Raw genomic sequence first — 18,730 nt, forward strand, 5'->3', positions numbered from 1 at the left:
CCGCCAGGGAGGGCAGCACTAGCGCGAGATCCACTAATATAACAAGAACGGCCAATGCACCTCCGGATACGAGGGCTGTAGCCTCCCCTTGACGGGTTGATGTCAACGGAGAGGAGAGAGCTAGTGGGAATTGGGGAAGGCTGGGTTGAAGGAGAGGGTCGGCGGAGGAGACTTGGACCAGGGAGGAGTCTAATTACGAGGAGGAATGGAAACAAGGAAAGAAGATTTTAGCACGACCGCATGCCTCCAAACCAGGAGACAAGGGGTGCACCGAGAGGCTGCTCTGGCCACAACAGGCTTTGATGGTGGAACCCGGTGGCAGCCGTGGCGATCTCACGAGGCGCCAAGCGTCGGGATACAGGGTGACAAGGAGGTTGGCATAGCGTGGGAGGCGGAGATCGCCGATGGTGGCACCGGGAGGGAGATGCCAGTCCGCATGGACGACACCACCTGGCCGAGGCCACACCACACCTGCTCCACTGTTTCCTGCGGGCACGCCAGCACCAAGACGGTGTATGTCCGCTTCGTGACCGGCATGCTCCCGTAATCAATGCCATTGAGAACAAGCAAAAAGATTTTGGACAGTCCAGATGATACGCCCGAGTCAGCGACGGTGGGGTGAGCTAGCAAAGCGGTGAATTTAACGGGCCCACTACCTAGTGACAGGTTTTCCACTGTCCAATGGGTTACCAAGATTAGCGCATGGAACACGGGTTCACGCCTCTGCTCTCCTCCCACCTCCACCCGATTCATCTCCCGATCTGGATCACGCCTCTGCTCTCCTCCCCCCACCAGCTCCACCCGACGGGGCCACCCTCCCGCTCTCCTCCTCCTCGCCGCTACTCCGCAAGAAGGACGTGGCCCTGCTCGCCGCCCCGCCTTCCTCCTCCGCACGAGCCGCCTCCCTCCCTGCATCCACGCAGCCGGCTCTCCCTCCCCCCCTCTCTCTCTCTCTCTCTCTCTCTCTCTCTTCCATCTCTGTTGAGGGCATGGAACGAGGGCCTCGCACGGAAAGACGGCCAGTTCTTGGCCCGCCGCGCAAGGCGGATCGGCAGCGGTGGGGGAGGCGGACGGAGGGAGTCGTCATCTTCAGCAGCAGCGTCGATGTCCATGGCGGAGGGGAAGGGGACGGTGGTCTTCGGTTCGAACCGGCGTCGGCGGGGCGGAAGGCAAGCCTGGGAGGTGGTGGGCGCTGGGAGACGCCAACCTCAGCCTCGAGGCGCTGCCGGCCGACATGCCGCTGATCTGTAGCGACATCGGCCCCAACGACGCCACCAAGTACTTCGAGGAGAAGGTACAAATTTTTGTAATTGGGTTCATACGTTCATGATTTGATCTGTGATATGTTCTGTTCGACGTTTGATCTGTGATTTGTTCCATTCGACATTAGGGAGATGACGATCTGTGATTTGTTCAAATTTCATTGATATATCATTGAAATCGTTGAAAGTATCATTGAAATTTCTGTGTACATCATTGAACTCGTTGAAATATCAATGAAATTTATGTGTATATCGTTGAAAAATCGTTGTTGTAAAATCATTTCAATGATATGCCAATAAAAGTAATGATGTAGTGATTATCTCATTCTTAAATAAAAATAATTATTGTAATTCGGTTGATATGGTAATGAAATCATGTTTTTATTCTAGTAATGATGTTGAAAAATATCACTGGTGTATCAATGGTATAATATACTCCAGTGAAATAGTTGCGGTGGTATTGAAATAGTAATGGTGTTGGTGGGATTACAAAACACGTGGGTGGGACCTAGCATTTGAATACCGAGGAGACACATAATGGGGTGCATATGCACTCTATGACGTGACCATGTCTAATTGGAGGAGCACCCGCATTATTGAAGGTAAAGAAGCATCAAAGTGAGACCGATCTTACGGTACCTGCCTTAGATTTAGATTGGAAGCCATCTGCGCCGTCCAAAGTAGGGTAGGTGTCTCCAGCCCGGTAAAAAAGAGTTTGCAAGTGATCTAGCCATGCATTGTCATAGCAAGGGAGAATTTCGTTAACGGGAACCACTGCAAAACGTAGATGGACTTGCTTGTGGTTGTATATATATGAAGTTATGAAAAAAAAGAGATCACGTCATGTTTGGAAATATGTTGTCCAACTTGAGGGGATGGGGAGTTAGAGGACGATTCCGACAGCCCTTTTAGTTTTAAGCTTTAAATTTGCAAAGAAGGTAAATCTAACCAGGGGAGCACTAGCAGCGCGTCGACTTGCACCGCCTCTCGCTAGCGAGCGAAGACTGTGCCAAGACAAGCTGCGGATCCGGCGCACCACAACGACAGTTTGATGAGGAGAGGGATTGGGCGAGAGGTAGCGTTGCGCGGATCATGTGAGGAGGCGGCGTTAGGACAGACACCGAGTGAGGAACCCACCAATGCGGACGGACGGCAGCCATGGAATTCTTGTACACGAGGCACCACGCGTCAGGGATGGGGTGACAAGGAGGCTAGTGTAGCGTGGGAGGCAGAGATCGCCGATGGTGGCACCGGGGGGAGATGCCGGTCCTCGTGCACAACGTGCAGGACGACACTGCCCTGGCGGCTGAGGCCGCACCACACATGCTCCACTTTGTCCTGCGGGCGCACCATCACCAAGACGGTGTATGTGCGCTCCCTGACCGGCGTGCTCCCGTAATCAATGCCATTGAGAACAAGCGGAAAGATGTTGGACGGTCCAGATGATACGCCCGAGTCAGCGACGGTGGAGTGAGCTAGCCATGCGTTGTCATAGCAAGGGAGGATTTCGTTAACGGGGACCATGTCACCACAAAATGTTTACACCATTTCACGACAAAATGTGTAAACCATGTCACCACAAAATGTTTACACCATTTCACGACAAAATGTGTAAACCATGTCACCACAAAATGTTTACACCATTTCACGACAAAATGTGTAAACCATTTCACGACAAAATGTGGCCACCATTTCACGACAAAATGTGCACACCATTTCACCACAAAATGTGTAGACCATTTTGACAATTAAAAGAGTCTCGCACTATGTTGCCCTAGTATGATACCTGAGGCGGCGGCTCAGCAGGAAGTGGGGCTGCTGGGGAGGGCAACACACTAACGCGGGATCCACTAAGCAGAACGGTCAATGCACCTCCCGATCTGAGGGCCGCGGCCTCCCCCTGACGGGTTGCTGTCGATGGAGAGGAGAGAGCTAGTGGGAATTGGGGAAGGCCGGGTTGAAGGAGAAGGCTGGGGGAGGAGGCATCAGCGCCCGTCTGTCCGTTCCCTTTCCTTTGATCGTTGGATTCTCCACGCCAAGTGCAAGTGAAAACTGCACACCTTGTTTCCGTTCCTCCCCATAATAAGACCCCTCATAACAAATTAGTGCCATATATCTGACTTTTAGTTTTGTCTCTGAATTCATATAATTATATCCACTTGTCCAGTGTTGTTCGGTTGTAGACTGTTTTTCAACACTGATTCTAAGTCCCATTAACCAAAGAGACTGATTTTGTCTTTGTATATGTTTGTCTATTCTGCTGGAATCTTTGATGTCCTTTTCGTTTTTTAATTTATCCAAAAATTGGTAAATGGTGGCAAATTAAGTCAGAAGCTGGATGCGTGTCAATTTTGCCTATAAGGTGCAAGAAAGTATTGTTCGTGGTTTCTGCCATGAACTTGCTCTGATGTGCCAAGCTTCTGGAATGGCAAGTATTCTTTACATGCTTCCTACGAAACACGCATATCAGCGTGAGGGAATCACACTAAGATCCACATATAAAAACATAAACATGGATCGTAATTAAACCAAATGTGTAGACCATTTTGATAATTAAAAGAGTCTCGCACTATGTTGCACTCGTCCGATACCTGAGGCGGGGGCAAAGACGACAGGGGCCGCCAGTGGGGCCGACATGGAGGACAGCACTAGCGCGAGATCCACTGATATAACAAGAACGGACAGTGCACCGGCCTTCGGATATGAGGGCTGTAGCCTCCCCCTGACGGGTTGATGTCGACGCAGAGGAGAGAGCTAGTGGGAATTGGGGAAGGTTGGGTTGAAGGAGAGGGTCGACGGAGGAGACTTGGAGCAGGGAGGAGTCTAATTACGAGGAGGAATGGAAACAAGGAAAGAAGATTTAGCGGAGCTGCGGACCGGTCGGTGCATTTTTCACTTGCACTTGGCGGAGATCCAACGGTCAAAGGAAAGGAAACGAACGGACAGGCGCAGGCTGCACATATCTAGAGGCTGAAGCCGCACAACTGCCCAAAGCCATGGAGATATATGGAGCCAGCAACCCTGCACGACTGCATGCCTCCAAACCAGGAGACAAGGGGTGCGCCGAGAGGTTGCTCTGGCCACAACAGGCTTTGATGGTGGAACCCGGTGGCAGCCATGGCGATCTTGTATACGAGGCACCACGCGTCGGGGTACGGGGTGACAAGGAGGTTGGCATAGCGTGGGAGGCGGAGATCGGCGATGGTGGCACCGGGAGGGAGATGCCAGTCCGCGTGGATGGCACCGCCTGGCCGAGGCCGCACCACACCTGCTCCACTGTGTCCTGCGGGCACGCCAGCACCAAGACGGTGTACGTCCGCTCCGTGACCGGCATGCTCCCGTAATCAATGCCATTGAGAAAAGCAGAAAGATTTTGGACGGTCTAGCTGATACGCCGGAGTCAGCGACAGTGGGGTGAGCTAGCAAAGCGGCGAATTTAACGGGCCCACTACCTAGCGACAGGTTTTCCACCGTCCAATGGGTTACCAAGATTAGCGCATGGAACACGGGTTCACACCTCTGCTCTCCTCCCACCTCCACCCGATTCATCTCCCGATCTGGATCACGCCTCTGCTCTCCTCCCCTCACCACCTCCACCCGACGAACAAAATGTGTAAACCATGTCACCGCAAAATGTTTACACCATTTCACGACAAAATGTGGACACCATTTCATGACAAAATGTGCACACCATTTCACCACAAAATGTGTAGACCATTTTGACAATTAAAAGAGTCTCGCACTATGTTGCCCTAGTACGATACCTGAGGCGGCGGCTCAGCAGGAAGTGGGGCTGCTGGGGAGGGCAACACACTAACGCGGGATCCACTAATCAGACGGTCAATGCACCTCCGGATCTGAGGGCCGCGGCCTCCCCCTGACGGTTTCTGTCGATGGAGAGGAGAGAGCTAGTGGGAATTGGGGAAGGCTGGGTTGAAGGAGAAGGCTGGGGGAGCAGGCATCCGCGTCGGTCTGTCCGTTCCCTTTCCTTCGATCGTTGGATTCTCCACGCCAAGTGCAAGTGAAAACTGCACACCTTGTTTCCGTTCCTCCTCATAATAGGACCCTGCATAACAAATTAGTGCCATATATCTGACTTTTTGTTTTGTCTCTGAATTCATATAATTATATCCACTTGTCCAGTGTTGTTCAGTTGTATACTGTTTTTCAACACTGATTTTAAGTCCCATTAACCAAAGAGACTGATTTTGTCTTTGTATATGTTTGTTTATTCTGCTTGAATCTTTAATGTCCTTTTCGTTTTTTAATTTATCCAAAAATTGGTAAATGGTGGCAAATTAAGTCAGAAGCTGGATGTGTGTCAATTTTGCCTATAAGGTGTAAGAAAGTATTGTTCGTGGTTTCTGCCATGAACTTGCTCTGATGTGCCAAGCTTCGGGAATGGCAAGTATTATTTACATGCTTCCTACGAAACACGCATATCAGCGTGAGGGAATCACACTAAGATCCACATATAAAAACATAAACATGAATTGTAGGCTTTATACTTCATTCTTCATCTGGTCTTAAACAAATGTGGCATCATCATGCATCATCGTGACAGGACTTCGCTCTGGAGCTTGTTCTTCCCTCTCTAACTGCACGTCCTGATCATGTGGAGCTAGCTCTGAATGCTAGGTTCCACGATGCAATGACCATTCTTGGACACCAGCGCCGGGAGCTTGATTTGCTTATTGGAATTCTACCCGGTAACAATGGCTCACTTTATGGTATCTGAGAAGTGCAATACTGGAATCTTTATTGTACTGTTGTTGTGAACATGATGTTCTTTCTCACAACTACTTGTCTTTTATCTGATGCAAGGTGATTTGAAGTGCGTGTGTGAAACATATATTGGAATAGTGTCACAATGGTGTCTTGTGAAGCAGGTATTTAAAATGAACAAACAAATTCTTGCAAACCTTGCTCTGAAGATTAATGTCAAGGTTACTGTGCATGATATTACTTCTCTCAGCAATTTGCATTAATTTCTTTTATGTTCCTTAACAGATATGTAAGCCCTCTGCTGACTTTGCACAACGTTGGTGGCACATACAGATTCAGTCCATTATGTACCTAGCAAGACGCCCGTTGTTTCTACGGAGCAAAAAAAATGTGGAAATCATTTCACAACAAAATGTGTAAACCATTTCACAACAAAATGTCTACACCATTTCACAACAGAATGTGTAGATCATTTTGACAATTAAAAGAGTCTGACACTATGTTACCCTAGTCCGATACCTGAGGCGGCGGCGCCGCAGGCAGTGGGGCCGCTGGGGAGGGCAGCACTAACGCGGGATCCACTAGGCAGAATGGTCAATGCACCTCCGGATCTGAGGGCCCCTGCCTGCCCCTGACGGGTTGTTGTCGACGGAGAGGAGAGAGCTAGTGGGAATTGGGGAAGGCTGGGTTGAAGGAGAAGGTTGGGGGAGCATGCATCAGCGCCCGTCCGTCTCTTTTCTTCGATCGTTGGATCTCCGCACCAAGTGCAAGTGAAAGCTGCACACCTCGATTTTGCAACATTTTCGGGTCATTTTTGCAAGTCGAAAAATCACCGGTCTCACAGTTCTCATTGGCCATAACCTACAATTTTTTTTGTTTTCAGTCGATTTTCTGAAATCGTTACCCCTCAGTAGATGTTTTCGGATGTTGTCAGGTGTTTCGGAAGAAACACCTTTCTGGCCATTTTCATGTTTTTCAACCAATTTAATGATATCATATGTCTAATAGATGCTTTCGAACCGTTTTTGTCCTATCAGGAAAAAAACACCGTTCTCGCCGTTTCCATGGGTATAGCCAAGCTTTGGGGTTTTAATCGATTTCTGATGTCTTGACCTACGGTCCATGTTTTTGTGCCGTTTTGGAAAGATTGTCATTTTCGTGAGATATAGCCATTTGTTCTCCTTTCGTGACTTGATCATTTTTGTGCTCAAATAGGAACAATGGGAGTCAGGTTGCTGAAGTACCCCGAACAAAACCAGCCGCCACACACAGCCAAAGAACAAGTAAAGAATGCTTCCTTTCTATTAGTAATTTCTTCTTCTAAGTTGGTCTCTACAGACCAGCGGAAGCTAAGCTGCATCTGTCCGGCCGGCGTGCTAGCTTGCACCTCGGTCCATAGCGTGCTAGCTTGCAGCTGGTTACAGCCGATCGACACGAAGTCATCATCTGCTAAGCTAGGGCTAGTCGATCCAGCACCCACAGGAAGGTTCCGGAATGGCGTCCCTGGCCAGAGACTGATCGGCAATTTCTTTTTAATGGAAGAGGACAATAAACAACTCGCAATTAATTAGTTGGCGATCCGAGGCGATAGATCGATCGCTAGCAAGCTGCGTCTCCAAATTCAAATTTCAAAACAACTGTACAATACAAAGTTTGCTGTTTGTTTCGTCTCTTCTTTTTCCCTACCATTGCTTTTTTTTTTGTCGATTCGCACTACACCCAGCAGGGGGTGGGGGAAGTAAAAAATAAATAAAGAAGAAGAAGCAAAAGCCAACACCCTAGAGAAGAAAGTATTTACACACAGGCCCTCATGCACCTAGCAAGGCAGAATGGCAGATCGCTTGATGATCTCTCTCGGATCTCGATCCTTATCGGTTCCTCCGCTTGCTCCCGCCGCCGCGCTTCGCCGGCCTCGTGGCTTCGTACAGCTCTGCCACCGTCCTGTACCGCTTCCTCGCCCTCCTGTCCATCGGCCACGCCGCCGCATCCTCGTCGTCCTCCGCGGCCGCCAGCGTCGTCCCCCTCGCTGCAGCCTCCCCGCCGCCTTTGTTCACCGATAGCGTGGACGACGTCGGGGAAGACGCGGACGCCGCCGTGGCCTCCCCGCTGGCGCTCAGCTGCACCAGCTGGTCCGCCGCCGCGAGCTCCGCCTCCGTGAAGAAGCAGCCGAACCCGTCGCCTTCGCCGCCCATCCTCTTCCTCCTCTCTACCTTGATCTCCATGGCGCCTCTCTCTCAGCACAGGCTTCGCTAATTTCCTTTCCTTTGCTTTGTGGAAGGAGAATCGAGATCGATGCCGTGGGAGAATTGAGCCGGGCCAGCGGGGGCGAGTTTATATATGGCGGAAGGCCGGAGGACCCAGAGGCGAATGTACTAGAAACCGCCTTAGACCGCACGCACGATCAGGCGCGCGTCCGGGTCGCCGGAAAGCGGGGCCCGCCTGTCGGCTTGGGGGGCTGCTGCGGTGGCGACAGTTGCTGAGGAGGTGGAGCCACGGCGGCCTATGGGACGTGGACGCGTGGAGGACGGTGAGTGGTGCGCTGGCGTCACTCGCTGAAAATATCCCGGCGACCTTGAGATAGGGTGTCTGCGAAAGCTTGGCTCGAAGCGGCAGCCAACCGACCTTCCTCCTGATATTTTTGCCTCCAGGTTTGTAAAAAAACCAAACTGACCAGGGCTACTGTAAATAAAACTGTAGAACTATGTGTGTCTGACACTGTAAATTCTCGAAGATGAACGGAATGGATTTCTGCTTGCTCTCGAAGCTACTGACCATTTCTTTATTTACAGTGAGGAATGCAGCTACGCTACGTCGCTACTCCCATCCTGCTCTTTTGCCTGTGTAGTCATCCATTCTGTTTAGCCTTTTGTTTTTTGAGAGGTCCATTCTGTTTAGCTGGGCCTTCACGCGCAGCCCTTGTAGGGTTTGGCAGAATGGATGGGCTCGAACTGGCCGGCGAGACCTGAAACGCCCGCACGCATTACCACACGTCCGCCCGTATAAGGATACAGGCCGTCCGTCATTCCGGCCCAAAAGAAGCGAACATGATTTATTCATTTTTCCGGTAACATCGGGCAGGTTCCCCGTAGTCCAGACGAAAACGAGGTGGCGTCTAGTGTGAGGCTGAATGCATCACATTGACCACACGGACAGAAAACAAGTTGCAAGAAGCATGAGCGCGCGAGCTCTCCATCGCAGGCAGCGCCGTTGGTTTGGTTCGGTATCACGAGATTTGTGTGTATGTGTACTGACAAACACAGCCTTCACCAACACTGCCCACTTTCTTCTTCACAACCAACAGACTGCCTGCGTCCGTTATCGCCGTCTTCTGCTTCCTTCTTCGTCTCCAACTCTTTTCTTTTCTTTTTCAGCTGGCATAAAAAGCTTGATCATTTCCTCTTAAGACTGAAAATGTTTGGATTTAATGTAGGACTACTGACATGTTTGGATTTAATGTATTTTCAACACAGAACGGGTGCCTACAAAAGACCAGCGTCCATGCAGCCTTGAGATTGATGGTTGGTTCTACTCATCCATCCAATGGTTGGTTCTCGTTCTCGATCAACGCTGCGGAGTTAGAGTGCAACATGGTGACCTTCAGGATAGCTTTTGATCCTCTTTAGTTTAAACAAATAAATTAGTTTTTCAAAAAATTATGTCATTTTAAAATTTCAATTTATTTGGTTGAACCAAGAACGGTACCCTGAGGTCACGCTTTTTGCAGCCCTATGCAGAGTACAGAACTACAGATGCACCGATTTCATGAAACGCCCTGCAATGTGCTAACACGCTTCCAACCTAGTTTACCCGGGCCAGTATTCCCACAGAAAAAAAAAGTTTACCCGGGCCAGGAACGGGAGAAACTCTTGGGCCCGGCCGACTCACCATAGCATTAAACGGAGCCCAATAGCAGAACTACTACCCAGCCCAGATGGGCGCCGGCCTTGGTGGACCGGACCGGACACTTGGTGGACCCCGCCGGCGTCGATACCCCCGATGCGGCACCCCGGGCGCATAAAAGCGGGCAGGTCACACATCGACCCACCTTCCCTAGCCTCCAAGCTCCAGCACGCAGCCAACCTTGTCCGCTCCGTCCGTCGCCCTCACGCTCTTCGTGCCCGCCGCCTCCCCTCCCGTCCGCCATGGCCTCCATCGCCGGATCCGCCCTCTCCTTCGCCAAGCCCGTCAAGGTATACCCCTTGTACCCTCGCCTCACCCTCAGATCCGCCCGCCACCTTGCCGTCCGTCCGTACGACCGTGCGTTGTGCGGGCCCGATCTGCCCTGATCTGATGGCCCGATCTACGCCTGATCCGTGGCCCCGCCGCATCTGGTTGTTCGACGAACGCGGGGTGTTCTCTCTCGATTCTGGATTAGTAATCGTACGACGCGTCAGTTTAGTGATTTTGGTTCTCCTTACAATTTACTGGGGGAGAGAGCTTCTCTGTTTGAATCTGTCCGTGCGCTGCTGTGGCAACGCCGAGCCATTTCGGACGTGGATCTGGGCAGATCCGCTAGATGTAGCCATGATGTGATTCTGATGTACTACTCCTACTTTGATGTGAATGTCTGCACGCCGATGAGCAAGAGCGATTCCGAATTGATTTGCTTTGCTCTCGAGAGTTAAGAGGATTAGATTCGCAGCATGTGCTATTAATTTTGTTTTTATGGTTGCTGTCGACCTATCGTACAACTAGGCTTCGTGCTAGCGCCGAATTTTTCTGGTGTGGGTAGCGAGTTAATGTTATGGTGTGTTTAAGTGTGTGCATTATTAGGAGGGTCGCCGGGTGGGGGAGGTCTACTGGAATGTTAGATCCTTGTACTAGGTTGTTGCTTTGCATGCTCCGACAGATAACAGGTACCAAAAGTTGGTCCTTTTTCTGTAGTGCCACCTAGATGCCTTTTTGTATCTTGCGTCCCTTGTTCTCTCTCAAATGATTACTGACGGTGATTTTAGTTCCTGCAGCAGTGGTAGTAAATACTCCCTCCGTCCCATCTTAAGTGACTCAAATTTGTCGAAATATGAATGTATCTATGCCTAAAAAACGTCTAGATATATGTAATAGAAAGTCACTTAATATGGGACGGAGGGAGTAGTAATTCCGAGGATGCTAAAATGTCTTGTGATTTTGTTTTGTTCTCTTCTGTGTTAGCCAGAAATATTAGAGTATGGTGAAATTAATTCCAGTTACGCAGTTAGTATCGTCGCCACTTCAAGCTACCATGGTCTTTTGCATTTGTTGGTTGTACATGGTGAACTGCTGTAAGGATATAATCGTGGTAGCAATGTTTGCTCTGCCGTGCTAATGTTCTTTTTGCACCACTGAATGGTGGATATATTGTACTAGAGTAGTAGCCCTTGGTGTACACAAGTTTTGTTGTCTTAAGAAGTTTGTTCCTTGAATTCCAGGTGGTCAACACAAACTCGCTCTCTTTCTCCGGTGCAAGGAAGGGAAATGCGTTTCTCCGCCTGCAGCCAGTGCCGATGAGATTTGCTGTTTGCTGCGCCGTGAGTTCCATCCTTTCTTTTCATGCATGCTATATCTGAACTTCTGCTTTATTATCTTAAAGGAAGTGATATGTTTCCGTAGAGTTCACTTAAACTTGCGGATCTTTCTATCAGTTCTCTTTAGTTTTGATTCTCGGGTGGTCCCAAAACCAATCCATTGAGCCTGTCAGGATTTTTTATTTTCTTCCATTCTAGAAGGTTTTGTTTTCCATATATGTTAGCAAATGACATGGTGCACAGAGTTTCTCTTTATTTCAGAAAAGTTTGATTTTACTTAAAAAATTTGGCACTAATTCAGATAGATATTAGCCTTGTATATACTAGTAAGCACACTTGTTTTTGTTTGAGAAAGTGTTTAACTTGCTTTCTCTGAATGTGCTCGAACAGGCAAAAACAGATACCGTGGAGCAGGTTTGTGAAATTGTTAAGAAGCAGCTTGCACTTCCTGACACCACTCAGGTTGTCGGTGCCTCCAAGTTCTCAGACCTTGGAGCTGATTCACTGGACACGGTAAGTTAACTACAGCATTTTGACTGATGCTGGAATGTTTTGTTTTGAACCAAGCAGCAGCTAAGATAACCTGCCCAAATCGCTTAAGGACTAATAAGTTGTATTTAAGTTTTTTGGTTTAAGAAGAGTTAACATTTGAAGCAATTGGTGGTAACAAATAACAATCTCATAATGTACTTGTCGTGTCTGCTATATTTGAGAGATCTGAAATGACTTTGCAAGCATGCATTTTCATGACATTATACTATTGATGCGTGACTGTCTCGTATTGTGCACACTTATTTAGAATAACTTTTGCATCTTAATAGAAAATGATCATATCTGAATTTAATTTCGATGCATCTGGACATTAGTCAAGATAGGATCCACTTTTTTTTGCGAGGAGATAGGATCCACTTTTGTTTGAGAAAACCCATTGACCATTGTGAATCCGTGGCAGGTGGAGATTGTGATGGGCCTCGAGGAGAAGTTTGACATCAGCGTGGAAGAGTCGAGCGCGCAGGAGATCGTGACAGTCGAGGATGCCGCCTCGCTCATCGACAAGCTCGTCTCGGCAAAGTCTACTTGATTTGAGGGGGAAACCGTGAGAAGCTGGGAGCTCATATGCTAGTAGTTTTACCTTGCGGCCTGTTCTACCATTATAGGGTTTAAAAACGTCTGGAGGCTTGGTTGGTGTATTTTGTCAGGACTATTGTCCCCCCCCCCCCCCCCCCTAATGTGCTGTGTCGTAATAAGATGATATGATTGTTGAAGTATTATATTAATCTTTGTTTTGAACAACTCTTGGCCGGTGGTGAGCTCTCTTGCGTCTGGATCTATCTTCTATGCCCCGAAAGTCAGTATCTGATGTCACACGGTTAACTGCGTCAGCATTTGCCCCGTTATTGTTGTTGTAGATGTGCAGAGCAGGAGTTTCGTTGGACCTCGTTAGTGTTGGACCATAGGAGAAGCTGTGAATGAAATATCTGCTTCGTTTTTCAGCCAATTCTTCAGCAACCGGGACACTTTGGTTGGGTATCGTACTGCGACACCCACCACGAGTTGGCTCTGGTGCGTCAAGAGAACTCACAACGGAACGGATGCGTCAAGCTCGCGTCAGAGTCAGAGGAGGCCGAATGGTGCCCCAATGGGCCTGCTGGAGGGAGATGGCCAGATGGGTGGATGTTTCAAAGGTGAAGCCATGATCGATGGTTTTAAATCCTCTAAAAAAAGGATGGATGGTTTTAAAATCTGTGTCATAAGCTGGTGATAATGTCCTAATAAACCTTCGTTAAGGAACTAGTCTATCAGGGCGTTTGGTCTAGTGGTATGATTCTCGCTTTGGGTGCGAGAGGTCGCGAGTTCGATTCTCGCAACGCCCCCTAGATTTTTCTTTCTTTTTTGTTGACCCAGGATTCTGCTTAATTTCGACCAGCAGAGCTCAGTACGCAGACAGCTTGCCGGGTTATCTGCAGTCTAAACAAAGATCATTGACTCCATAATGTGTTAATAATCGTACATCTTGTATGTATATTTGTTACAGAGGCAAAACGTGGTGGACTGTCAGCGAACTAGTCTGTCCATTATTTCCCAACATTATTCACCAAAAAAATCGAATTGATCACCATGTGTTTGCACAAGCACACCCACAATCTCTATATACCCCCTACAACATCATACCCCACACGGTCGACATACCGAATCATCATGCAAGAAATTAAGTACTACAACACAACAATCATCAACAAAAGAGAAGAAGAAGAAGAAGAGATCAGAGGAAGACAGGGTCAGCTATATATTGTGATGAACTATAGCTTATTGGTCAGCGGCCTTCTGCCTCTTGGAGCACTTGGCCTGGACGGCGAGCGTGCCCGTGCTCCCGGGGCAGTTCAGGTCGGCGCCGTAGACCTCGTGCGAGACCTGCAGCACGCAGCTCTTCTTCCCCACGCAGGCCTTCTCGACGATCTCCTTGGCTTTCGGCGCGTGGCAGTTCCCCACGGTGTAGTTCCCGCAGATCCCCAGCGGGTTCCCGTAGCTGGCGAACACCACCTGCTGGATGAGCTTCTTCTCCGGGCACGACAGCACGGCCTGCGGCTTCAGGTCGGCGTCGGCGACCGACTTCAGGTGGCTGTCCTTCCGCTCCCACGACTTGACGTGCGCCGGGTTCTTCTCCGAGATGAAGCTGCAGATGTTGTCACGCTTCACGGTCAGGATCATGATCCCGTCCGGCTGCCCGCCGCCTTCTTCCTCGAAGATGGTCATCACGTTCCCCGTCGGCTTGAGGAAGCACCGGGGGACATGGTAGAGGTACTGCGAAGGCCGGCCCAGCGCGTGCTTGTACGAGCTCCAGTACCGGCCGAGGCCTTCACCGTTCACGTACAGCACGCCTTTCCCCATGGGGCTCATGTCGATCACCACCGGGTCGTCGCCCGTCGGAATGTCGAAGCGGCGCCGGTACCAGGTCAACGGGCGGTCAAACACGGCGGGCACCCACTGCACGCCGTCGCCGCCTTTCTCGGTGTGCGCGTTCCGCCGCTCTCCCTCGAGCCCGACGAGGTGGCCCCAGCCATTGCTGGTGAGGTCGAGCGTGCCGGTGTTGAGCCCCTGGATCGTGACGCCGTCGATGCCGGCTTGTCGGTGCTCGAGGTACACGCCGCTGTCCTGCATCCCGAGCGTCGTCGACAGGATCGACACGTGGTTGATCCCGGTCCGGACCTCGATCGGCTTCTCCATCGTGAACGCCTTGTTGATCTTGGTGCCGTGGCCGGCGCCGACATACTTCCCGTTCACAAACGCCACCATGGCATGCCCATGGCTGCTCACCTCCAACACCGGCCAGATGTCCTTCCTGAACGGCAAGTCCTCGGCCTCAAGCTTGAAGCTGGTGGTGTACCAGACATAGTCCGTCTTGTCCTTCGTCAAGTTATAAGCTTCAAGGGGCTTCTGGGTACGGATGTTGGTGAACTTGTAGGTGGGCACCTTGTCGCTCTCCGTGTACATCTCCCAGACATTGCCCTGCACGGTCTGGTCTGAGAAATGGAAGGTCCGCTGGTTGTGCTGCGAGTTGACGTGCTGCGTGCTGAAGACGACGGTCTTGCAGTCGGCGAGGATGCTCACGGACCGCCGCGGCACGAAATACTGCTGGCCGCGGAAGGTGACCGTGCCGTCCTCCTTGGTGTTGTGGTTGGAGAGGAAGGCCACGCATATCTTCTGCTCCGGGATCTCGAACAGCCGGGCCTCGTAGAGCTTCCCCAATGGCTGGTTTGATGGGTTCCCCCATAGGATCGCCTTCTTGCAGAGACGAAGAGCGTGGTGCAGGTCCCTCAGATGTCCCCATTTTGGCTCCTTGTACAACCCTGGATCAAAACACATTTCATTCAGAATTTCTTCATTCAAAGTTTCTGGAAGATTCTGTTTGATCTACCGAATTCGTCGAGGGGCGCCTCGTCGTAGTATCGCGGCATCACGAAGGAAGCGCCGGTCCTTCCAAAGTTTGTTCCTCCGTGGTACTGTCCACACACAGGCAGCGTTGCAATTCTGTCAGGAATTTAGTTCTCACTCTACTGCAGTTTTGTTTTGTTTTTGTTCTTTTTTACTTTGAATCCTTGTCAAGAACAGATGTTTTGTACCATACCATGTAGTAGTTAACCATAGTGCCGCCGACGGAGTAAAAGCGCGCCACGGCGAAGGCAATGTCCTCGGCCGATCTCTGGGATGGCGGATCGCCGAATACTCTGTACCTGTAAAACGGCAACAGGAAAATTGAATCAGCACACGACAGTCTGTTAACTGATGATCAAGGAGATCACTGGAAACAGGCCCAAGAACTGAACTTACTGTGCAGTCCAGTTCTCAGTCCATAAGAGGGGCTTGTTTTTGTCAGTTGGACCTGGCCATGTATCTCCACAGTGCCTACCGTTGCAGGTAGGGATCTAGAGAGGAAACATGCATGATTATGACCTAGTCATTGCAGTAAAATCCTACAAACAGCAAGTGATTCGGATACACTAGTATAGGAGATCAAATTGGAAATGGTTAGGACGATTTAGAAACATGCATGTCTGATCTGATGACGATAAAGTTACCACTTCACCAGGAGCTTTGGTCTGCTTGCACATGATCCACGGCACGCCGATGTTGAGGTCGGAGGCCATCTTGGCCGCCCAATGGATGTAGGTGGTGCCGTTCTCCTTGAAAGCCGCTTCAAGATGCTGGTACTCGTTCTCAATCTGTTTGATTTTTTGTTGTTCATGCAGCAGAAACATCAATTTCGTCAGACACGCATGCATGATTCATCAGGCCATGATCAGTATACATAAACTCAGAAAGTGGAGCAATGTCTGAATCGAATCGAATAGCAGTACCTGTGCTAGAATGATGGGGCCTCCCTGCGACGCGAAGAGCTTGGCGTCCTTGAGCTTGTTGACTATCATAGTCACGAATTTCTGCATGTGCTTCTGCACATATGAATCCACGGTTGAGAAATCTAGTTAATCGGAGTAGTAATCTCCATGGAATGACATGATCTGGTGATTGATTGGGTGGTGACCTTGAAGGGCTCGTTGTTGGTGCGGAAGATGATGTCGGGGACCTCCCGGAGCCAGTAAGGCAGGCCTCTGCATGTACAGATCGGAGAAGAAGAAGAAGAAGAAGAAGAAGAAGAAGAAGAAGAAGAGACAGAGCAAACAAGATGGATGAGAAGATGGAATTAATGGCGGACGATGAGAGACAGAGAGGGATGGAATATGGATGGGGACGAACAAACCCATGGTTCCATTCGGCCTGGACGAAGGGGCCGATGCGGACCATGGCGAACATCTCGTGCTCCTGCACCAGCTTGAAGAACTTGATCATGTCGTACCGCCCCTCGAAGTTGTACTGGGCGCAGCAATCAATCAATGAATCGATCAGTCGCAAGGAAGAAGAAGAGTCGAGGAAGAAAGACAGATAAAAAGAACGTACGACGCCCATCTCTGGCTCGTGTCCGTTCCAGAAGACGTAGGACTCGATGACGTTGAGGCCGCCTTCCTTGGCGCGGGCGATGAGGTCGGGCCACATGTGCGGCGGCGAGCGCGGGTAGTGGATGGACCCGGAGAAGAAGAGGTCCCGCCGCCCGTCCACCATCAGCGACCGCCGGTCGAACGTGATCGCCGTGCCTTCCTTGGTCAGCCCGTACGCCTCGCATTTCCCAATCCCGCCATTGCCGCCGCCGCCGGCAGCGAGGAAGAAGAAGAAGAAGAGCAAGAGGCGGAGGAGGGACATGGTCGGCGATCGAAGAAAGGGCTACCAAGTGGCGCTCCCGCTAGTCCTAAAATAGGAGGACCGATGGCGCCCCGGGGGGTTTAAAGGCCCCCCCGGAGGAGGAGCGGCCGCCGGGGATCGCGGGGGCCGTGCCATGCCGGCCGTCCGTTCGTGCCAGGGCCCCGGGACAAGAGGGGAGGGGAAGCGGTCGGGGCGTCCGTCCGTGGCATTGCCAGGGGCGGGTGGTGCGCGCGCCTACGCGTGGTTTTGGGCGGTTCTTTGACTGACTTGGATCGGCATGGTTTTCGGCCCATTTTTTCCGATGATGATGCAACAACTGCTCTCGGAGCCAAGCTGTTTGTTTTGGGTTCGTGTCTCCGTGGTCTGTCTGTGGTCACACGAACGGCATGTGCCATGGCGCCCCCGCGTCCTCTTCCCATTCTTATTCTTATTTTTATTTTTTAAATTCAGTACTCCCATGGATCTTGAATTTAGGACGGGATAGAGTAAATAAGAAAGAATTTTTAGCGAAACTAGCGTATGTGGAGAGAAAGTTGTTGCATGCAAGATATACCGGTTGTGATGACCGCACCGTTCAAAATCATGACATAGGTTATTGGTCGCAGGGGTTGGTTTGTCTGGCTGTTTATACAAAGTTCGGCGGATTAAATGTCTGGTTTTAAAGTCCGTGGAGGATTAAGAGAATGGGCATGTTTCGCACCGGTGGTTACAAGGGTTTTGCGGGGGAGTGGGACGAGGACAGTTGTGAGGAAGGAGAATAACCTATCATCGTCTCGTGTGCACCATTTCACCATTTCTACTTAGCTTCGTTAGTATTGTATGAGATTACGTGTACCAACTTATCAGAGTCCAAATGGCCATCGGATCAAGAAAAGAGAGTCCAAATTGCCACAACCAAGCTCCGGCGTCTCACATGTTTTCGGCTCCGGGCGGAAATTGGTGGTTTTATTAACTATAGATTATCTGTTCTATAGTTAACTATAGATCATCTGTAAAGTCGTGAACTGAGCCTAACTCAGGTGGTGTGCCACATGTTCAAGTCCTAGACTTGACACGGGTGCTCACATTTACATGAATTTATTTCGGAATTTAATCGGCGCTATTCTTTCAGTGGTAGGTGTCGTACCCGTCAACAACGAGGCGTCTGGGGTGACTTCGTCAATCTCTCGGAGAAAGATACGGAGACAAGGCCCCTATAAAACATGTTTTTGTTTATGCACTAATTAGCTCATTAAGAATCCTTAAAAATAGGTTAAATTCTCTAATTTCGCCCCCCTAAGCCCAAATCACCTCCCATGTTGAATTTCTGGCCCCGTCCCTGCTCGGAGGTGCTCATAGGGGTAGTATGTGCATGTATCCGTTCATACGGGGAGTGTATGCGCATGTGTGAGCGTCTGCATTTGTATTTTGTTTGTCAAAAAAAATCATCTGTAAAGTCGGTTTTATTTTTTCTTTCCCCGTAAGAAGATTAATGGAACAAGAGTG

The 18,730-nt window shown here is 50.1% G+C and overlaps 2 protein-coding genes and 1 non-coding gene across 3 annotated transcripts; 2 read left to right on the forward strand and 1 right to left on the reverse strand.

The window, feature by feature from the left end:
- Window positions 1-10,018: 10,018 nt before the first annotated feature.
- On the forward strand, window positions 10,019-12,784 carry LOC100840141 (acyl carrier protein 3, chloroplastic). Its single transcript, XM_003574847.4, has 4 exons — window positions 10,019-10,177; window positions 11,396-11,494; window positions 11,882-12,004; window positions 12,444-12,784. The coding sequence occupies exons 1-4, from the start codon at window positions 10,130-10,132 to the stop codon at window positions 12,570-12,572; spliced, it is 399 nt and encodes a 132-aa protein (XP_003574895.1). The 5' UTR covers window positions 10,019-10,129; the 3' UTR covers window positions 12,573-12,784.
- Window positions 12,785-13,293: 509 nt separating this feature from the next.
- Window positions 13,294-13,365, forward strand: TRNAP-UGG. The gene has a single exon. It is a non-coding gene; the product is annotated as a tRNA-Pro (tRNA).
- A 433-nt stretch (window positions 13,366-13,798) lies between these two features.
- On the reverse strand, window positions 13,799-17,441 carry LOC100831351 (beta-galactosidase 11). The gene is made up of 9 exons (XM_014900366.2): window positions 16,946-17,441; window positions 16,749-16,861; window positions 16,533-16,599; window positions 16,348-16,440; window positions 16,069-16,212; window positions 15,821-15,915; window positions 15,618-15,723; window positions 15,408-15,492; window positions 13,799-15,339 (listed from the first exon to the last, which is right to left on the reverse strand). Exons 1-9 carry the CDS (start codon window positions 17,243-17,245, stop codon window positions 13,799-13,801), a joined length of 2,544 nt encoding a protein of 847 aa, XP_014755852.1. The 5' UTR covers window positions 17,246-17,441.
- Window positions 17,442-18,730: the final 1,289 nt, after the last annotated feature.

Source organism: Brachypodium distachyon, chromosome 3, assembly GCF_000005505.3.
Source record: "Brachypodium distachyon strain Bd21 chromosome 3, Brachypodium_distachyon_v3.0, whole genome shotgun sequence".
In the NCBI taxonomy this organism is placed as follows: Eukaryota; Viridiplantae; Streptophyta; class Magnoliopsida; order Poales; family Poaceae; genus Brachypodium; species Brachypodium distachyon.

Excerpts from the sequence above, each read along its gene's own strand:
- LOC100840141 (XM_003574847.4), top strand. The coding sequence starts at position 10,130 with ATGGCCTCCATCGCCGGATCCGCCCTCTCCTTCGCCAAGCCCGTCAAG. Across the intron at positions 10,178-11,395 it reads CCTTCGCCAAGCCCGTCAAG|GTGGTCAACACAAACTCGCT; the intron begins GTATACCCCTTG and ends CTTGAATTCCAG. Across the intron at positions 12,005-12,443 it reads GAGCTGATTCACTGGACACG|GTGGAGATTGTGATGGGCCT; the intron begins GTAAGTTAACTA and ends AATCCGTGGCAG.
- LOC100831351 (XM_014900366.2), bottom strand. The coding sequence starts at position 17,245 with ATGTCCCTCCTCCGCCTCTTGCTCTTCTTCTTCTTCTTCCTCGCTGCC. Across the intron at positions 16,600-16,748 it reads CAGGCCGAATGGAACCATGG|AGGCCTGCCTTACTGGCTCC; the intron begins GTTTGTTCGTCC and ends CTGTACATGCAG. Across the intron at positions 15,724-15,820 it reads ACTGAGAACTGGACTGCACA|GTACAGAGTATTCGGCGATC; the intron begins GTAAGTTCAGTT and ends GCCGTTTTACAG.